Source organism: Aulonocara sp. 'chitande type north' Nkhata Bay, linkage group LG23 (assembly GCF_057382095.1).
Source record: "Aulonocara sp. 'chitande type north' Nkhata Bay isolate Kocher_YH1m ecotype deep benthic linkage group LG23, A_spYH_male_GT1.1, whole genome shotgun sequence".
Classification (NCBI taxonomy): Eukaryota; Metazoa; Chordata; class Actinopteri; order Cichliformes; family Cichlidae; genus Aulonocara; species Aulonocara sp. 'chitande type north' Nkhata Bay.
The window spans coordinates 49428602-49449540 of record NC_141365.1 but is presented as its reverse complement, the minus strand read 5'-3'; the positions used below and the strand labels follow the sequence as shown (position 1 = coordinate 49449540).

The window sequence follows — 20939 nt, the reverse complement described above, 5'->3', positions numbered from 1 at the left end:
AGGTCTACAGGCTCCTGAGGGTGAGAAATGCAGCCTTGAAAGCTGGAGATGAGGTGAGTCTAACAACAGCAAAGGCAAACCTGTCACGTGCATCAGAGAGGTGGAAATGCAGTGCTCCAGGAGGATTTTGCAAAGCTTCAGTGACAGCAGAGACACTCAGAGGCTGTAGCAAGGGATACAGACCATCACACACTACAAGCCCACTCCTCAGGCCGCTGTCGGGTCCACCACATTACCGTAAGAGCTAAGTGAAATTTTCTCTCGCTTTGAGACACAGAACGACACCCCAGCACAGAAGACACACCCCCCCTCCCAACGATCGGGTGGTGACACTATCCCCAGACGGTTGATCTGATATCCTCGTGTTGGTGTTGTTCCCAGATCATCATACTAAATGTTGTTCCAGTGTAACAGGGTCATAAATCACATTGTTATAATTACACAAAATGTGTTCTAAACCCCCAAACTGCTCCTTTTATACCTGACTTTTAGGACCTCCAAGCCTGTAGTTGTGTTCATTATCAGTTAGAGCCCCTCCTCATTCTTTTCTTCTTCTTCTTTGGTGCAATACTATAAATACAGTGTACCCCTTTTGCCTCTCCCCTTTTTCTACAATTCCCCTGTGGGAGAGGTGGGTGTCATTTCTTTCCAACACCTTAAAAACACACATAATTCAAATTTAGCCACCCTGATGTTTATGATTGCGATGTTAGTTCAGTTATTGTCATTATTAAGCCTGTTTTTGTAAGATGTGATAAGTGTGTAGTATGTGTGTATCATAAATGTGCTTTAGGCGCCATAAATGCTAGCATGAATATATACTCCTTGCTAGCTTGGGAGCTGTGGTGGGTTGAGCTAACCCTCTTCCCCACTGTTTGTATTTGGTCTAGGAGCTGGAGTGGGCAAATTATTTACTTGGAGGTTTTTCTTTCTTTTACCTTTTTTATCAGGTATGTCGGATTTCATGTTGTTGTTTTTGTTTTATCTTATGTCAAATATGTTATGTGTAAATGCATATTTTATGTTTAATGTAAAAATAAATGCAGCCCCTTTTTCTACAATTCCCCTGTGGGAGAGGAGCTGGAGTGGGCAAATTATTTACTTGGAGGTCTTTCTTTCTTTTACCTTTTTTATCAGACAAGGCAGAATCACACCGGTTACACTTGGTGCCGCTGACCCGTCACATCGCAATCCGCGATCCACCCCTCCTCCTTCTGCTGCCGCTGTTTTCCCGCCTCCTCTCTGCAGCTGTGTCCCAGAATCCTGTGCCCTGCGCTTTGACTCACAGGTTTTTATATCGAATGTGTGATCGATGCCCTGCAATTTGGCTTGCAGGCATCTCTGTCACGTGTGAACTTAAAGGGCAAATACGTAGGTGATCATTTCTGTCACTGTTTCATATTGTTGCTTCAAATTATACAGGCACGGATTGTAATTTATTTATTTTTTCTATTGATATTGGCTTTTACAGCCTGTTTTAATTGAGAGGAGAAAACAACATTTTATTTTATTTTCTATGGTGTTTTGATTCCTTGATGTTTTTTTTTCTTCTCCCCACATTTCATTGTTTTGTGAAGTTTTGCATAATTGTGTGTGGGGGTTAAGCTCGTTTTTTTTTTGCTGTTAAACAGTGATATCTCACTTGGGCAAACATGTTAAGTGAGGAAACTATGGATAGCGCTTTGCCTGATCTGTTCTCTGCGGGGAGTAATATGACCTTTGGTTTGGGGAGGGGTCATCAGATTGCTCCAAAGTGTTTTGGGAGGGGTAGGCCAGTAGTCCCGGGTATTTGTGCCCGCACTGTAGACCAGTCAGTGATGCACTCACCATTAACGCCAGCAGCTAGCTCCACACCAGCTGCTTGCGAACGCCAAACACACACCCAGGCTGTCACTAGTGACATGTTGAGCAGCTTGATCACTGACTTAGCAAAGCAAATTGGGGAAAATATCACATCCTCTCTTAACTCTATGCACCAGCCAGCCCCCACCCAGCCACAGTCTCCCCAGAATGTGCCCTCGAGCTGCAATGACCAGTCCCAGCTGAAGGTTGTTGTTCAGTCAGACACCAAAGCTCCACCATACTTCAAGGGTGACAACACAGATCTATTTCCCATCAGTGAATGGGAGGACATGATGACATGTTATCTGCACAGAATCAGCTGTGACACAGATGAAGAAATGTTTGCCATATTAATGTCTAGACTGACTGGCAAAGCCAGAGATGTGGTCAAGGTGTCACTTCGTTGCCGCCCTGAGTTGAATCGGAATGATCCTATTACTGCTGTGTTTGACATACTGAGGTCTAACTTCAGCGACTTGACATATTCCAGCCTGCCCATGAAAGATTTCTACAGTACTGTCCCACGTCCAGGTGAGAACGCCATGGATTACTGGATCCGGTTGAACAAGTCTATTGACGCTGCTGATGAGTGTCTCCGCAGGCGCGGCAAGCTGGTAGAGGACCCCAGTAGTGAGGTTGTTTCGATGTTCATTAATCACTGTCCTGACCACAGTCTTGTGTTGTCTTTTCAACTGAAGGCTCCTGAGGAGTGGACTGCAGCTGAGGTTCAGAGCCGTCTGGACAACTATGTGAGGAAAATGAGACAGTCTAGTGTTTTGTCTCATAATACAGCATGTCTGTCCATCCCACATCAGAGCCCTGTTGCTGTTAACAGCCAGCCCCACTCCAGCGGTGCTCAAGCAGTTCCAGTAACACATGAGCCAGCCTCGTATCCTATGCCCTCTGTTCCCTCTGCAGCCACATGTCAGCCTCTCTCTTCTGATGGCATGGTAAGTGTGCAGCAGCTCTCTACTTGTCCTCCTTTGACTCCTCATGTCATGCCCCCATCTTTGCCAGTTTCCGGCCCTCCTCCAGCTGAGCCAGGTGTTCAACAGATGGTAGCACTGTTTGACAAGGTTCTGTCCATGTGCACTGCACCACTAGACACTGGTCCCAGGTGCCCACAACCCACAGGTCATTCCCATGGGCACCGCAGTGCTCACCGTGCTTCGTGCAGAGTGTGTGGCTCACATGAACACACAACCCATGTGCATTGTAGGCTGTACAAGCTATGCCACAGCTGCTTTGACCCTGGACACATGAGGCGTGAATGCCCACAGTTGTGCCAGAAACCAAGCATTTCAGTCCCTCCTTCCACCAATGCTGCTTTAAACTAGCCAGCCCATGTAACGAGAGGGGTAGCATGGGCAGTGTTGATGAAACCCTCACAAATGTAACAGACCCAGAAGCCATATATGTTAACTGCTGTAGTAGCCTCTCTGATGAGAAGACTGTTATTATGGGTTCACAAAGAGTTGGCAGGGCTAGTGAGTTGTTTTACACTCCAGTGTCGGTCAGTGGCCGGTGTTCCCTGACAGGCATGCTTGATTCAGGAAGTATGTCATGCACACTAAGTGAAGAGGCTGATAGCAAGCTAAGAGCCGCTGGTGTTGCTCTGATTCCGCAGCATGCCCCTGAAAATGTGGTGCTGGTTGGTTGCGGTGGCCTTCTCACACAACCGAAATGCATCTATGATTTGGACATTGAAGTATATGGGACTAGGTTTCTTGTACCAACATTTGTGGTTCCTGGGCAAAAAGATGAGCTCATCGTGGGGAGCAATGTGATCCGGCCCATCATTCAGAAGATGAAGGCTGATACAAAGTATTGGGAGCTTATTAACTCCAATTACACTGGCACTGATTGTGAAGACTTCCTGCAGTTGCTGAGCTGTATCTCACGGTGGTCTGCTCCTGTGTTGCCAGATAAAGTAGGTACAGTCAGGTTGCGGAAGAGTGTCACTCTCCTGCCACAAAAAGAATATGTAGTTTGGGGAAAGCTTCCACCTTCTGCCCTTGTGTCTCCGGGAAGTACTGTCGTTGTGGAACCCACGTCAGCCCGTTCCACTCCAAAGAACATAATGGTGGGGCGCATTATAACACCCATGTGGGGAGATCGTTGGGTCCCTATGAAAGGCCTTAACCCAACAGAGAGCCCTGTGACACTTCGTCGCAATGCTAAGATTGCGGATGTCTTTCCTTGTATTGCTGTGGAGGACCTGCCCATCACTCAAGGTCTCTGCGAGACTCTGACCGACCAGCATACCAGTTTTCCCCCCTCATCAGACTCTGTGCCTGACTCTGCACAGCTACTCAAAGATGCTGGGTTGGCTGACATTGATATTGAGGGCTGTGAAGTGTGAGATGGGTGGAAGAGGAAATTGGTGGAGCTTGTGTTGACTTACCAAGATGTGTTCTCTAGAGACAAACTGGACTGTGGTGAGGTGAAAGACTTTGTCCATCGTATCCACCTCACTGACGACCGCCCTTTCAGGCTTCCCTATCGCAGAGTACCCCCGGCTCACTATCATAAGTTGCGAGAGGTGCTGTCAGACATGGAGATGAAAGGCATCATCAGTAAGTCCACCAGCGAATACGCCTCACCACTGGTAATGGTTTGGAAGAAGTCAGGTGACTTGAGGATATGCACTGACTTCCGCTGGCTCAATGCCAAAACCATTAAGGATGCTCACCCACTGCCCCATCAGGCTGACTGTCTTGCTGCCCTTGGTGGGAATGCTTTCTTCAGCACCATGGACCTTACATCCGGGTTCTACAACGTTCCCCTCCATGAGTCTGACAGACGGTACACGGCTTTCACTACACCTCTTGGCCTGTATGAGTACAACAGACTTCCCCAGGGTCTATGCAACAGCCCAGCATCTTTCATGCGGATGATGCTCAGCATCTTTGGTGACTTGAACTTTTCCAGCCTCCTGTGTTATCTTGATGACCTGCTGGTGTTTGCGCCTTCAGAAGAGGAGGCCCTAAAACGTCTTGAGATTGTTTTCTCTCGCCTGAGGACCAGCAATCTGAAGCTGGCGCAGAAAAAATGTCACTTTCTCAGACGCTCTGTGAGGTTTTTGGGTCATGTCGTGGATGCTGGTGGTGTCTCGGTTGATCAGGATAAAGTGAGGGTTTACGCCAGTTTTCAGAAGACTGACCTTATGGATGGTGACGGTTGCACCCCTTCTCAGAGGAAAGTGAGATCCTTCCTTGGCATGGTGATGTTTTACCAGCATTTCATTCCAGGGTGCTCTCGTATTGCGAAGCCACTCTTTGCTCTAACTGCCGGTCAGAAGAGGACTAAAGGCTGCCATGGGAGTCGGAAACCTGGAACTTTTCGCAAGCTCACCCCTCAAGACTGGACTCCTGCTTGCGAGAAGGCATTTGAGGGACTCAAAGGTGCACTCCTCAGCTGTGCGGTGCTGGCACATCCTGATTTTGAGAGGCCATTCATCCTTTCAACTGATGCTTCCATGGATGGGCTGGGTGCTGTCTTATCCCAGGTGCCAGCTGGTGAGGAGAGAGCAAGACCTATAGCCTTTGCTAGTAAGTCTCTCAGCCGCAGTCAGGCCAAATACCCAGCACACCGGCTTGAATTTTTGGCTCTGAAGTGGGCTGTGTGCGATAAGTTCAGCCACTGGCTCAAGGGTCATCGGTTCACTGTCTGGACTGATAACAATCCTCTCACATACATTCTGACTAAGCCAAAGCTGGATGCCTGTGAACAGCGTTGGGTCTCTAAGCTTGCACCATACTGCTTTGAGATCAAATATGTTCCTGGAAAGCTGAACATCGTGGCAGACACCCTGAGCAGGGAACCGTTTGTGAGGCCGTTGGCCCAGCGCCTCCTGTCGGAGCCCTACTTTGAGCTGCTAGAGCAAGTCAGTGATGTGAAAGATGCCAGTGTCCAAGATGCCTTCCGTTTGACCTGTCAGCCTCAATCGATACGCAGTGCTCCACTCTCTGCTGTGCTTGATGTGTCTCTGTCAACTGATGACGTGTCTTCTCTCATGTCTTCCCTCTGTGAGTGGGAGTCTGCTTCTCGCCAGCGTGCAACATCCCTCACTGGTCACCTGACCTCCATTAGTCCACCTGACTGTGATGTTACTCATGCGCTGTCCCATGCTGATCTCCTGTCTCATCAAACAGGGGATCCTGTGATCTCCAGAGTAGCCCGCTATGTTGAGCGTAAGCGCAGACCCTCCAGACGTGAGCGCTGTCATGAGAACCAACATACGTTGCGGCTCCTGAAACAATGGGATAAGCTCACATTCCTCAATGGTGTCCTCTACAGAGTCGTGAGGGACCCACTGACCAAACACAAGAGATTCCAGTTTGTGGTACCTGACTCCCTAAAACAAGTGGTGCTGTCTGGCATACACGACAATGCTGGTCATCAAGGTCAACCTCGCACTCTCCTTGGCTCGTCAGCGTTTCTTCTGGTATGATATGGAGAAGGATGTGCGTGATCATGTGAGAAATTGCCGCAGGTGTGTTCTCAGCAAGACCCCAGAGCCAGCAGCTAGGGCCCCGTTGGAAAGCATTAAGACCTGTGCTCCACTGGAACTTGTGTGCATTGACTTCTGGTCAGCTGAGGACAGCAACAACAAGTCTGTGGATGTCCTTGTGATTACTGACCACTTCACAAAATTAGCACATGCATTCCAATGCCAGGATCAGACAGCTAAGAGAGTTGCTAAAAAGCTCTGGGATGGATTCTTCTGTGTGTATGGCTTCCCTCAGCGCATTCACTCTGACCAGGGAGCTAGTTTTGAGAGTGAGCTGCTCGCAGAGCTTCTGGTTTTGGGTGGCGTTGCCAAATCTCACACTTCACCATACCACCCCATGGGTAATGGTACCACGGAGAGATTTAATCGCACCCTTGGAAACATGTTACGGTCCCTCCCCCCCAGATGTAAGCAGAAATGGCCGCAGATGTTACAGTCCATGACGTTTGTGTATAACTGTACGGCACACGAGACCACCAGCTTTGCGCCATTTTACCTGATGTTTGGGAGGGTGCCAAGGTTGCCAGTTGACCTCATGTTTCGGGATGTCCTTCATGATGACACCATTTGTGACTATGATACCTATGTCAAGTTACTGATGGATGACCTGCGCTCTGCCATGCTCCGAGCCCAGGAACACAGCACAATGGAGCAAAGACACCAGTCTGACCAGTACAACAGAAAGGTGAAGGGTCTGCCTCTTTCACTAGGGGACCAGGTGTTGTTGGCAAACAAGGGAGTCAGAGGAAAAAGGAAGCTCTCTGACTAATGGGAACCTGTTGTGTACATGGTAGTTGACTTGGATCCTGCTCTTCACATCTGCCGTATCAGAGACAAAGAAGGTCATGAGCGTGTGGTGCATCGCAACCTGCTTCTTCAAGTTAACTTTTTGCCCTTGGACACAACACTGAATGACGATGCTGCACATCCTGCTGTGAGCGTTGTCAGTGGCCCCGCTGAGTCTGACCTGGATGGGTCTGTGACATCTTTTGGGGGCACAGGAGCTGTACCTCCTGCCACCCGTACACTGGATTCCGTCTCCAGCATTGGCGAGTGTGATGACCGCACACTATCATGGATCCATCAGCAATCCGCCGCTGACCCGGTCGAAGATGGCGTTCATGAGACCCCTCCCATAATGGGTGTTCCTGATCTTGGTGGGCTGGCTGGTGATGGAGCCTCCCCAGGCTCCCCTGCTGCTTTCCCGTCCCACACTTTTCATTCTCTTGAACCCAAAAATGTGGACGTGGATCAAGGACTTACCACACGTTTTGGTAGAATCATTAAACCAGTTCGTCGCTTGATTGAATCAATGGCTCAACTTGAAACACTCCTTGGTGTTGAACCTGTTCAAGCAGCGGTTATTGATGTGTGAATTTGTTTATTTCTGTATGTTTTTCATTGCTATTGTTTTTGGAAAAGAATAATACAAGCACAGAGTTCATTGTATTTTGTCAGTCTGTGCAGTCTGATAGTGATGCCCATAGATATTATGGCCTGTTTTGTGTGGTGTAAATGGCACCTCATTTTGTCTATAGTGTGTCCTGGGATCTTGCTAGGCGCCGAGCGGGTCTCAGGTCTTTTATCCTCCTTGGAGGAAGCTATGTTGCTGATCTAATTCATTGTATATGTGATGTGAATTTGTTTGAGGCCACTGTATCTGTTATTGTGGGTTTATACTTTTTTTTTGGTATACTCTTTAAGATTTTGTGTAATTCTTGGGGGGTGAATGTAACCGGGTCATAAATCACATTGTTATAATTACACAAAATGTGTTCTAAACCCCCAAACTGCTCCTTTTATACCTGACTTTTAGGACCTCCAAGCCTGTAGTTGTGTTCATTATCAGTTAGAGCCCCTCCTCATTCTTTTCTTCTTCTTCTTTGGTGCAATACTATAAATACAGTGTACCCCTTTTGCCTCTCCCCTTTTTCTACAATTCCCCTGTGGGAGAGGTGGGTGTCATTTCTTTCCAACACCTTAAAAACACACATAATTCATATTTAGCCACCCTGATGTTTATGATTGCGATGTTAGTTCAGTTATTGTCATTATTAAGCCTGTTTTTGTAAGATGTGATAAGTGTGTAGTATGTGTGTATCATAAATGTGCTTTAGGCGCCATAAATGCTAGCATGAATATATACTCCTTGCTAGCTTGGGAGCTGTGGTGGGTTGAGCTAACCCTCTTCCCCACTGTTTGTATTTGGTCTAGGAGCTGGAGTGGGCAAATTATTTACTTGGAGGTCTTTCTTTCTTTTACCTTTTTTATCAGGTATGTCGGATTTCATGTTGTTGTTTTTGTTTTATCTTATGTCAAATATGTTACGTGTAAATGCATATTTTATGTTTAATGTAAAAATAAATGCAGCCCCTTTTTCTACAATTCCCCTGTGGGAGAGGAGCTGGAGTGGGCAAATTATTTACTTGGAGGTCTTTCTTTCTTTTACCTTTTTTATCAGACACAACGCAGAATCACACCGGTTACACCGGGATCAACCTTGCAAGTGACCAATCAGAATGTTGTGACGTCATACTTTTGCGACTTCGGGAAAAACCGGCGTAAAACAAAAAACTGTACTTAAGCTGCGTGAAACCGCCTCTGTCCGCCGATCAACGGACCCTGACCCTAACCCTAACCGTAACCCTTTAATAAACAGTAAGCAGAATTGATATTGTCCTCGTAACATTGGAATTTCATAAATGCACGAATGGCTTGGTGCGCAAAGGAATAACGTCACAACAATTTGATTGGTCACTTGCAATGTTGAACCTGGAACAACATTTTCATGATGGTCTGGGAACAACACCAACACGTGGATATCAGAGCATCCATCCCCAGACAGTGTGTGGAGATCCCTTGCCAGGATCAACACACGCAAAGCCCCAGGTCCTGACAACATGCTTGTCAGGACCTGCTGCCAGCAAGGAGGAGACTGAAGAGCCTCCGGGCCAGAACCAGGAGACTGAGAGACAGCTTCATCCAGGCTGTCAGGATGCTGAATTTACTCCCTGCTCTCACACACCAACTCCAGACCTGCATTCATCTTTTCCCTCTGAACCCCCCAAACATACAAACCCTGAGCCACGACCATTGCCCTTTCACTGACTGCCCCACTCCACCATTTGACTCTTAGAACTGAAGATGCTTCTCTCATAAGAGGTGAAACATCTTCAAGGAAACTTAAAGAAGTCCAGACGCTTTTCTTTCCAGGCTCCTTAGACTACGGTGACCTGGATGTCTGAGAACCTTCACAGACTGATTTTACAAGAACAACTTGTGTCAAAAATCCCTGGCAGTGCCTATCTGTCACACACACAAATCACTACAGTTACAAATTTAATAACTTAAAAAACCTCAGAAAAACAGAACTGAGCAAAACAAACAAACAAACAAACCAGAGACCAGGTAAGAACACTGTTGAGGTGTAAATTTATAATCTTAAATATTTATATGCTGATTATATTGCTTTATAAGAAAGGCCCAACTCTGAGTACACTCTGTGCCGACAGGACTGACAGGAAATTACATGCTTTTGCAGGCGAAAAGTGAAACTAAGCAGAGTGTTTGATTGAAACTTAAAGTGTGTTTGACGTCTATACAGGGAGTGCAGAATTATTAGGCAAATGAGTATTTTGTCCACATCATCCTCTTCATGCATGTTGTCTTACTCCAAGCTGTATAGGCTCGAAAGCCTACTACCAATTAAGCATATTAGGTGATGTGCATCTCTGTAATGAGAAGGGGTGTGGTCTAATGACATCAACACCCTATATCAGGTGTCCATAATTATTAGGCAACTTCCTTTCCTTTGGCAAAATGGCTCAAAAGAAGGACTTGACAGGCTCAGAAAAGTCAAAAATAGTGAGATATCTTGCAGAGGGATGCAGCAGTCTCAAAATTGCAAAGCTTCTGGAGCGTGATCATCGAACAATCAAGCGTTTCATTCAAAATAGTCAACAGGGTCGCAAGAAGCGTGTGGAAAAACCAAGGCGCAAAATAACTGCCCATGAACTGAGAAAAGTCAAGCGTGCAGCTGCCAAGATGCCACTTGCCACCAGTTTGGCCATATTTCAGAGCTGCAACATCACTGGAGTGCCCAAAAGCACAAGGTGTGCAATACTCAGAGACATGGCCAAGGTAAGAAAGGCTGAAAGACGACCACCACTGAACAAGACACACAAGCTGAAACGTCAAGACTGGGCCAAGAAATATCTCAAGACTGGTTTTTCTAAGGTTTTATGGACTGATGAAATGAGAGTGAGTCTTGATGGGCCAGATGGATGGGCCCGTGGCTGGATTGGTAAAGGGCAGAGAGCTCCAGTCCGACTCAGACGCCAGCAAGGTGGAGGTGGAGTACTGGTTTGGGCTGGTATCATCAAAGATGAGCTTGTGGGGCCTTTTCGGGTTGAGGATGGAGTCAAGCTCAACTCCCAGTCCTACTGCCAGTTTCTGGAAGACACCTTCTTCAAGCAGTGGTACAGGAAGAAGTCTGCATCCTTCAAGAAAAACATGATTTTCATGCAGGACAATGCTCCATCACACGTGTCCAAGTACTCCACAGCGTGGCTGGCAAGAAAGGGTATAAAAGAAGAAAAACTAATGACATGGCCACCTTGTTCACCTGATCTGAACCCCATTGAGAACCTGTGGTCCATCATCAAATGTGAGATTTACAAGGAGGGAAAACAGTACACCTCTCTGAACAGTGTCTGGGAGGCTGTGGTTGCTGCTGCACGCAATGTTGATGGTGAACAGATCAAAACACTGACAGAATCCATGGATGGCAGGCTTTTGAGTGTCCTTGCAAAGAAAGGTGGCTATATTGGTCGCTGATTTGTTTTTGTTTTGTTTTTGAATGTCAGAAATGTATATTTGTGAATGTGGAGATGTTATATTGGTTTCACTGGTAAAAATAAATAATTGAAATGGGTATATATTTGTTTTTTGTTAAGTTGCCTAATAATTGTCTGTGAAGGTTCTCTGTCATCCTGGTCATCGTAGTCAAAGGAGCTTGCAAAGAAAAGCGTCTGGACTTCTTTAAGTTGCTTGAAGACGTTTCACCTCTCATCCGAGAAGCTTCTTCAGTTCTAAGGTCAAATGGTGGAGAGTCCCAGATATAAACCCAGTGGGAGTGACCCCCCACAGAGGGACAAAAGGACCCCCTGATGATCCTCTAATCGCCTGAGCCAAGGTGTGTAACTGGGTGTGGGCCCCAATCAGCCAGAGTTTCGGGTGTGTTCATTGTGAAACCTGGCCCCACCTTATCATGCGAATTCCTGAGGTCAGATGGCCCAGGATGTGAGTGGGCGTTAAGGCGTCTGGGAAGGGATCTCAAAACTGGATTATAGATGGCAGAGAGTTGGTGTCGTAAACCCCCGCCTCTGTTCAAAGATGGTCACTCACAGTGGACATAGATGCTTCTTTCACTCCTCTTTCAAACCATCTGTCCTCTCTGTCCAAAATGTGAACATTGGCATCCTCGAAAGAGTGACCTTTGTCCTTAAGATGCAGATGGACTGCTGAGTCTTGTCCTGTGGAGGTGGCTCTTCTGTGTTGTGCCATGCGCTTGTGGAGTGGCTGTTTGGTCTCTCCAATGTAGAGGTCTGAGCATTCCTCGCTGCACTGTACAGCATACACCACATTGTTAAGTTTGTGTTTTGGCGTTTTGTCTTTCGGGTGAACCAGTTTCTGTCTGAGCGTGTTGCTGGGTCTGAAATACACTGGGATGTCATGCTTGGAGAAAACTCTCCTGAGTTTCTCTGATACACCGGCTACATAGGGGATGACAATGTTGTTGCGTCTGTCCTTCTTATCCTCCCTCGCTGGTGTCTGGTCTTCTTTTCTGTGCCTCTTTGCTGACTTTAAGAACGCCCATTTAGGATAGCCGCACGTTTTGAGTGCTTCCTTCCACAAACTGAAGAAGCTTCTCGGATGAGAGGTGAAACGTCTTCAAGCAACTTAAAGAAGTCCAGATGCTTTTCTTTGCAAGCTCCTTTGACTTGCCTAATAATTATGCACAGTAATAGTCACCTGCACACACAGATATCCCCCTAAAATAGCTAAAACTAAAAACAAACTAAAAACTACTTCCAAAAACATTCAGCTTTGATATTAATGAGTTTTTTGGGTTCATTGAGAACATGGTTGTTGTTCAATAATAAAATTATTCCTCAAAAATACAACTTGCCTAATAATTCTGCACTCCCTGTATAAATGACTAGGCTTCCTGTTTTGTGCTTCAGACCTGGGGTTGTGTGTTCAGATCTCCATATCCGGATATGTAAAATAAAGATCATTTTTTAAAGTAAAAAGACCACTTTTGAGCCGTGTCTTTTTGGCCGCAAAGAATACCAAAAGAACCTAATTTAATAACATTAAAACCAAACAATAAATGAGCAAAGTAGTGCATGATAAATATAGATGACAAATACAAAGTGCAATATAGAAACACTGGGTAAAAAGAAATGAACAATTAAAAAGGAGGATAACAGATGTGAGAAGTAGTTAAACAGTAGAAATAAATATATAATAAACAAACAAAAATAGATAATAAATGAAAGCCAGGTCAGAAAGGTGAGTTTGGCTTTAAAAGCATGAAAACACACTGCTGTCTTCAGGAAGGCTGCTCCAGTAACAGAAAGTCATCTACATGTGAGTTTAGTTCTGACTTTAGGGACAAGTAAAAAAATAAAATAAAATAAAAACATCTGTCCAGACAACCTGACAGTCAAAAATATAAACTCAGGAACTTAAAAGGAAAATTGTGCTGACTTTGAACGTCCGCATCAAGATAAACTTACAGATTTAAGAGTCAAAAAGTGTCAAAAAGTCTGTATCCTTACCTGAGAGTTTCAAGTTTACAGTCAGGACTCTTTAGTCCAACACACAGAAAATCCAATCCTGAATCCTGCAGGTAGTTCGCGCTCAGGTCCAGCTCTCTCAGATGATTGGATGGGGAGCTGAGAATTTCAGACAAAGCTTCAAAGCTTCTTTTTGAGAGTGCACAAAAACTCAGCCTGTGGAAGAATAACAATGGAGACATATTCTTTTATTCATCTAGCATTATTAAACATATTTGTTCATAGATTCACTTACAGCACTTTCTTGGATGCTTTGACCACTGGCAGCAGCTTCAAAAATGCCTTCTCTGAACGGGAGTATTTCTCCAGGTCGAACTCATCCAGATCTGATGACAGTAAGATGAAGACCAGAGCCGACCACTGAGCAGGAGACAGTTGATCTGTGGAGAGACGTCCTGATCTCAGGGACTGTTGGATCTCCTCCACTAGAGAACGATCATCCAGTTCATTCAGACAGTGGAACAGGTTGATGCTTTTCTCTGCAGACAGTTTCCCACTGAGCTTCTTCTTGATGTACTGGACTGTTTCCTGATTGGTCTGTGAGCTACTTCCTGTCTGTGTCAGCATGCATAGAAGATCCTGATTGGTCTGCAGTGAAAGACCCAGGAGGAAGCGGAGGAACAAGTCCAGGTGTCCATTTGGACTCTCTAAGGCTTTGTCCACAGCACTCTGGTAGAAGTCTTTTACAGTAAGTGTTTTCTGGAAGATTTTAAAGAGAGATTGTTTCTTAAGCAGGTTGACTCCAGAGTTGATGAAGGTCAGATAGACATGAAGAGCAGCAAAGAACTCCTGAATGCTCAGATGGATGAAACAGTAAACAACGTTGTTGAACATGTGGCACTCATCAGCTTTAAAGATCTGTGTGAACACTCCTGAGTACACTGAGGCTGCTCTGATATCGATGCCACACTCTGTCAGGTCTGATTTATAGAAGATCAGGTTTCCTTTCTGCAGCTGATCAAAGGCCAGTTTTCCCAGAGACTCAATGATCTTCCTGCATGACTCTGTCTCAGCTCCTCCATCATACTTGATGTCCTTCGTTTTTAGGTGAAATAGCACAAGGCGTAGGTAGAGCTCTGTGAGAGTCTTAGGCAGATCTTTGCTCTCTTTGTTCTTCATGACAAACTCCAGAACTGTAGCAGTGATCCAGCAGAAGACTGGGATGTGGCACATGATGTGGAGGCTTCGTGATGTCTTGATGTGGGAGATGATGCTGCTGGCCTGCTCCGAATCTCCGAATCTCTTCCTGAAGTACTCCTCCTTCTGTGGGTCAGTGAACCCTCTGACCTCTGTCACCACGCCAACACAGTCTGGGATCTGATTGGCTGCTGCAGGTCGTGTGGTTATCCAGAGGCGAGCAGAGGGAAGCAGTTTCCCCCTGATGAGGTTTATCAGCAGCACATCCACTGAGGTGGACTTTCTAGGGTCAGTCAGGATTGCAGTTTTGTGGAAGTCCAGAGGAGGTCGACACTCATCCAGACCATCAAAGATGAACACAACCTGGAAGTCTTCAAAGATGTAGATTCCTGCTTTTTTGGTTTCAGTAAAGAAGTGATGAACAAGTTCCACCAAGCTGAACTTGTCCTCTTTCAGCAGATTCAGCTCTCTGAAAGTGAATGGAAACATGAACTGGATGTCCTGGTTGGCTTTGTCTTCAGCCCAGTCCAGAGTGAACTTCTGTGTTAGGACTGTTTTCCCAATGCCAGCCACTCCCATTGTCAGCACTGTTCTGATTGGTTTATCTCTTCCAGGTGGGAGTTTAAAGATGTCTTCTTGTCTGATGGTTGTTTCTGGTCTGTCTGGTTTCCTGGATGCTGTTTCAATCTGTCTGACCTCATGTTCATCATTGACCTCTGCAGTCCCTCCCCCTGTGATGTAGAGCTCTGTGTAGATCTGACTCAGGAGGGTCGGGTTTTCTGTTGTAGAAATCCCCTCGAGCACACACTGGAACTTCTGCTTCAGGTCTGACTTGAGTTTGAGCTGACACTCAGTGAGAATCTCTGCATGAATAAACAGCAAATGACACAAATGAGAAAACTGCATTCTGGTTACTGTGGTTATGTGTTCAGTTCACTGGACTCTTGGTGTCATGATCCGGGTGAGTCTGAGTAACTTTCCACAGCATCAGCTCTCCTCCCCTGGGTGGAGCCCTCCTCACTCCTCCCTGCTCCTCACCTGTTGCCAATTACTCCGGCAGTATTTATGAGCAGCACTCACAATGAACCTTCTCCAGATTGTCTGCTTAGCACAGTCAGTTCTCTGCCTCACATTTTGTCTTGTGCTCCTCAGCTTGTTTCGCGTAACCCTCTTTTCCTGTTCCCTAGTCGGCACCTGGATATATCTTCCAACTCTCGCCATAAGTCACGCCTCAGGATTCTGGCCTGCCACTGCTGGGAAAACTCACTCTTGCAAACTGCCATCCTCACCTGCCTGCCTCCCTGTGCACCCACATCTCACTTTGTACCCTTCATCTCCTCCTCCAGCTGATCTCCACCTGCAGCCACGTAACACCTCTTAGTTTTTAAATCTTGGACTCATTCACTACACTGTGGACCACTCTGATTATTATCTCCTTTGTTCCAGTGATCCTGGATAGTTTCTATTCGCCCATTTCTGCCCCTGTTGTTCCTTTGACCTGCCTCAGCTTATGTTCTGGCCTCAGCTCTGCACTTCTCATAATACCTCGCTTGCTGTTGAATTTAGCCGTGATTCAGCTTTCTCCGTCAAGAAATCTAGTAAAATACATTTCTGTTAAAAGTCACTCAGCCTCCGTTTCTTGGTTCTGTGCTTGACTCCATTCCTTTTCATGAGCCATTGAGCCCTGACACTTGGGTTATAACTGAGGGCAGGTTTTATAGAGACACATTCGATTTAATTATGTTTATTTATACAGCACCAAATCAATACTAGCAACATTTCACATATTACATAAACAACACTATGGAGCCAGTAATGAATAAATATGTAGAATAAATGAAAGAATTTCAAGTATAAAAGTTTTTTTTTAATTCCTCCAAATAACAACAACAGTCACCCCAATGTGCTTTATATTGTAAGATAAAGAACCTACAATAATACAACAGAAAAAAAAAATAATATCTTTTTGGGTCCTGAAAACTGAAGGCTCTGCCTCCCATTCTACTTTTAAATACTCTGTGAACAACAAGTAGGCCTGCAGAGCGAGAGCGAAGTGCTCTAACAGGGTCATATGGTACTACAAGGTCATTAAGATAAGATGGGGCCTGATTATTTAAGACCTTGTATGTGAGGAGCAGGATTTTGAATTCTGGATTTAACAGGAAGTCGATACAGGAGAAATATGCTCTCTCTTTCTAGTCCCTGTCAGGACTCTTGCTGCAGCATTTTGGATTAGCTGAAGGCTTTTCAGCGAGTTTTTTGGACATCCTGATAATAATGAATTACAGTCGTCCAGCCTGGAAGTAATAAATGCATGAACTAGTTTTTCAGCGTCACTCTGAGACAGGATATTTCTAACTTTAGAATTACAGTCGTCCAGCCTGGAAGTAATAAATGCATGAACTAGTTTTTCAGCGTCACTCTGAGACAGGATATTTCTAACTTTAGAATTACAGTCGTCCAGCCTGGAAGTAATAAATGCATGAACTAGTTTTTCAGCGTCACTCTGAGACAGGATATTTCTAACTTTAGAGATGTTGCACAAATGGAAGAAAGCAGTCTTACATGTTTGTTTAATATGTGCGTTGAAGGACATGTCCTGGTCAAAAATGACTCCAAGGTTCCTCACAGTGTTACTGGAGGCCAAGGTAATGCCATCCAGAGTAAGAATCTGCTTAGATACCATATTTCTAAGATTTTCAGGGCCGAGTACAATAACCTCAGTTTTATCTGTATTAAGAAGCAGAAAGTTAGCGGCCATCCAGGTCTTTGTGTCTTTAAGACATTCCTGCAGTTTAACTCATTGGTGTGTGTTATCTGGCTTCATGGACAGATGGAGCTGGGTATCATCTGCATAGCAGTGTAAATGTATGCTATGTTTTCTAATGATGCTGCCTATGGGAAGCATGGTAACGGGAGCGTTGCCAGCAGAAGGCTGAAGTGGAATCTCCAAGAAAGCTGCAGAAGAAAAAACATGAGCTGAAATGGTGGATTTCAGTCATATAAGGAGAACTGTGGCTTTCCTCCAACCTTTGACCAATCACCTTAGTGTCCTGTTTATCAACCATAATAAAAAGCATTTACTGTCTGGGCATTTTTTTGTTTGGGTCTCCAAACAGCAGAAAGAAATGGCAGCCATTTTTTTAACTTTACCTTCAACTGGTAAATAGATTTAAGAAATAGCACTTTGATCATATTTGTGACGTGTCCCAAACTGTTGTTGTCGCCTCATTTATGTTGATAAAACAGCTCTAAAACCAATCTGACAATATAAATCTGTAAAATGGGCAGAAAACCTGCTGCTGGTCCCATTTTAATCAAACCAACCCAAAGAGCAGATATTCATGTGTACACAGGAGGTTATTTGTGCAGATGCATAAAACACAAACTGTTGGCTTTCTGCAGTCTCTCACTCCTGAAAGTGTTGGCAAGTGTTTTGGATTTATTATTTATATGGATTTTAATGGCACCTGTGTAATGTTAACTAAGGTTTTTATTGTTTATGTGTTTTTTGTTTAGTCATTCCCTGACTTACCTGTGGGTTCTGGGATGGTTTTATTTAAATTCTCCAACAGATCATTCCTGTTTAACCTCCCCAAAAGATTTTTAGTGACTTCAAAAGTGTTGATAGAGTAGGTATCAAACATCAGATCCACTATGTCCGTCCTCTCTGCATTCTCCAGTTTACTCACTGGGATTGCTGGTAAACCTTCTACAGACCCGTTCTTCAGATGCCACTTAAATTTTTCAAAGTCATCACGTCCCAAATCCTCCAAAGTCCCCAGAAGGATTTCTTTAGGTGTCGTCATCTTTTACCCTGTAAGGACCCGATAAACAAAGACTGTAACAACAGCTGGAGAGGTAATTGTCTGATTTATCATAATTTAACTTGATTCTAACAGCAGTTCATCACAATAAATTTCTTAGGCTCAGAATGCAACAAAATTGCACATGAAGAAGCACATAGAGAAGTATCCAAGTAACACTTTGCTACAATATAAAACAAACTATTATAAATAAAGAAAATATATAAACTAAATATATACACTACCCGTCAAACGTTTTAGAACAGCCCAATTTTTCCAGTGTTTTTGTCACGGTTTGCGAGCCGTGTGTAAATTATCAAAGGACCCTTTATGCAGGCAGCTCAGATGCAAGTGAGTTTATTCATCACATGGTGATACAAACAGAAATGGCGAAGGTGAGCATGGAAACTAAGCAAAAACCTAAAAACTAATAGTACACGAAGGGAAGACGAAAACACGGAACACAAGGGGTGGGAGCAAAGCACCACAACACATCACTATATAGACAGTTACACAGAGGGAGACACAGAAGGCAACAACACAGGGCGCAACAAATGGACAGAGAAGACTAAACACAGAACAGAGTGCACAGAGAAACAAGGGGGGCAGGGAATCAAAACCTAGGAAGCATAGAATAACTCACAAACTAAACTGGCATAACACAAAAATCACAAAGAACTGAAACCACTAGCTCAGGAGACCCAGGACCCTGACAGATACACAGACAAACCAGCAACTAACAGAGGCAAACACAAGGCTTAAATACACAGAGGGATAACGAGGGAATGAGACACAGAAGGAGGACACAGCTGGGAGTGATTGACAAGACGAGACAGAGGAAACGCAAACTAAACACACTGACATGAGACACGGACCTTCACAACAAAGCAGGAAATACAAAGACTGAACTTAGAGGTACAACAAAACACAGAACCAAAACGTAAGAATAAACAAAGATACATCATGAAATCAAAGATTAACAATACAAAACAGAAAACACTGAGTCACAGACCCAGGATCGTGACAGTTTTATTGAAAATATCCTTTTTATTTCTCATTGCACTCTGAAATGAAAGCATAGTACAAATAAGCAGTTGGAGTTAAAAATAAATCATGAAACACATTTATAGACCAAAGTTTATTCTAAACGTTTGACTGAACACACCCGTGGCTTCTGTCTACAATAGAAATCAAATATTCTCCCATATCTGTAGCAGATGTTCCCGTAAACGTGGACCTTGTAATAATAATAATAATAATAACTTTATTTATAAAGCGCTTTCAAACAAAGTGCTGTACAACTAAAGAGATAAATTAAATAAAAGCGATACATAGCAATACAGGTAAAAGACACAATACAAGTTAAAAACAATAAAAATGTAAAAACTAAAAGCCATAGAATTAAGACATGTAGGATCGGGTGAACAAATGTGTCTTCAACTTGGTTTTAAAAACCTCCACAGAGCAGCCTGCCGAATATCTTGTGGGAGGTTGTTCCACAGAAACGGGGCATGAAAAGAAAAAGCTCTCCAATTGTCTTTTTTCTGGCTCTAAGAACTTTTAGAAGACCAGAGTCCTGAGATCGGAGAGCACGAGATGGAACATAAAGGTGTAAAAGGTCGGAGAGGTATGAAGGTGCCAATCCGTTTAAAGCCTTGTAGGTGAGCAGCAGGACCTTAAAATCTGCTCGAACCTGACAAGGTAGCCAGTGAAGACATCTCAGAACAGGGGTAATGTGCTCAAATTTCCCAGTTCTTGTTAAAATGCGAGCAGCTGCATTTTGCACCAACGCCAGAATCTCAGGTTAAACCTCACAAAACTTTAACAACCACCAAACAGCTGAAACAGTAAATGAGAGCAGGAACACGGATTCTGCACAAAGACGTAAACACAAAGCTCAGAGCCGCCGACACATCAGAATCAGTGAGATGTCACCTTTCTCACCCGATGGCACAGACACGGTCGGGGCTGAAAGCCGACAGCTCGCTGATTCTGATGTTTCGGCGGCTCCGAGCTTTGTGTTTACGTCCTTTTTACGCTGATTCTAAAGCTGTTAGTTTTATCTCTCTCCAAACAATATTGACTGAACCAGCAGCAAAAGAAGATCCAAACTACGCTTCACATAAACATCGTCATGAACTCACTCTGACTTTTGCTGTTTTGCTTCCACCAGGATAAAAATCACACTTCATGCACAGCTCTCTCTCTCTCTCTCTCTCACACACAGTTTCCTGTCTAAAAATCTGTTTTCTGCATTATTCGCTTGCTTGTTACGCACAAGTCTACCGTTGTTTACAGCGCTGTCGGCCGCTGTTTTTTTCCCTTTTACTTACTTCCGAAAAGAAAACCTAATTTCTGCCGTTCAACAGGCTTCTGAACAAATTTAAACTTTTTAAAATTATGCAAATTGCAAAACACTGTGTCTGTCATAAAACCGCTGTAACTTCAGAGGTAATGTTCATATGTCGATTAATGGTTTTCTTTCGTTTTTGATCTACTGTAGAATATTTTTATAAAACCACCTTCATGTTTTTCTGTTTTATCTTCAGCTACTTTGACACAAAGGCCTCTGCTGTGATACTCACACCTTTGATAAAGTCTTGCGAGTGTCAGCTTCCTTTTTATAGATACAAAAATATGTAAATGTACTGATCTGAATTATAATATTTCTGACTGTCTGAGGCAAAATTTCCCAGATTCAAATCGAATTGAATCGAATCGTGGATCGAATTGATTCAGGACCTTGTGAATCGGAATCAAATCGATTCTAGAATTCAG

The 20939-nt window shown here is 44.4% G+C and overlaps 1 protein-coding gene across 1 annotated transcript; it reads right to left on the bottom strand.

Moving 5' to 3' along the window:
- Positions 1 to 13196: 13196 nt before the first annotated feature.
- LOC147302906 (NLR family CARD domain-containing protein 3-like) lies at positions 13197 to 18164 on the bottom strand. Its single transcript, XM_086283608.1, has 3 exons — positions 17891 to 18164; positions 13454 to 15218; positions 13197 to 13374 (listed from the first exon to the last, which is right to left on the bottom strand). The coding sequence occupies exons 1-3, from the start codon at positions 18162 to 18164 to the stop codon at positions 13197 to 13199; spliced, it is 2217 nt and encodes a 738-aa protein (XP_086139734.1).
- Positions 18165 to 20939: the final 2775 nt, after the last annotated feature.

What these genes read in the sequence shown, in the direction of transcription:
- LOC147302906 (XM_086283608.1), bottom strand. Translation starts at nt 18,164, where the DNA reads ATGACGACACCTAAAGAAATCCTTCTGGGGACTTTGGAGGATTTGGGA. An exon ending in AACCATCCCAGAACCCACAG is followed by an intron (nt 15,219 to 17,890) that starts GTAAGTCAGGGA and finishes TTATTCATGCAG; the next exon opens with AGATTCTCACTGAGTGTCAG. An exon ending in AAAGCATCCAAGAAAGTGCT is followed by an intron (nt 13,375 to 13,453) that starts GTAAGTGAATCT and finishes ATTCTTCCACAG; the next exon opens with GCTGAGTTTTTGTGCACTCT.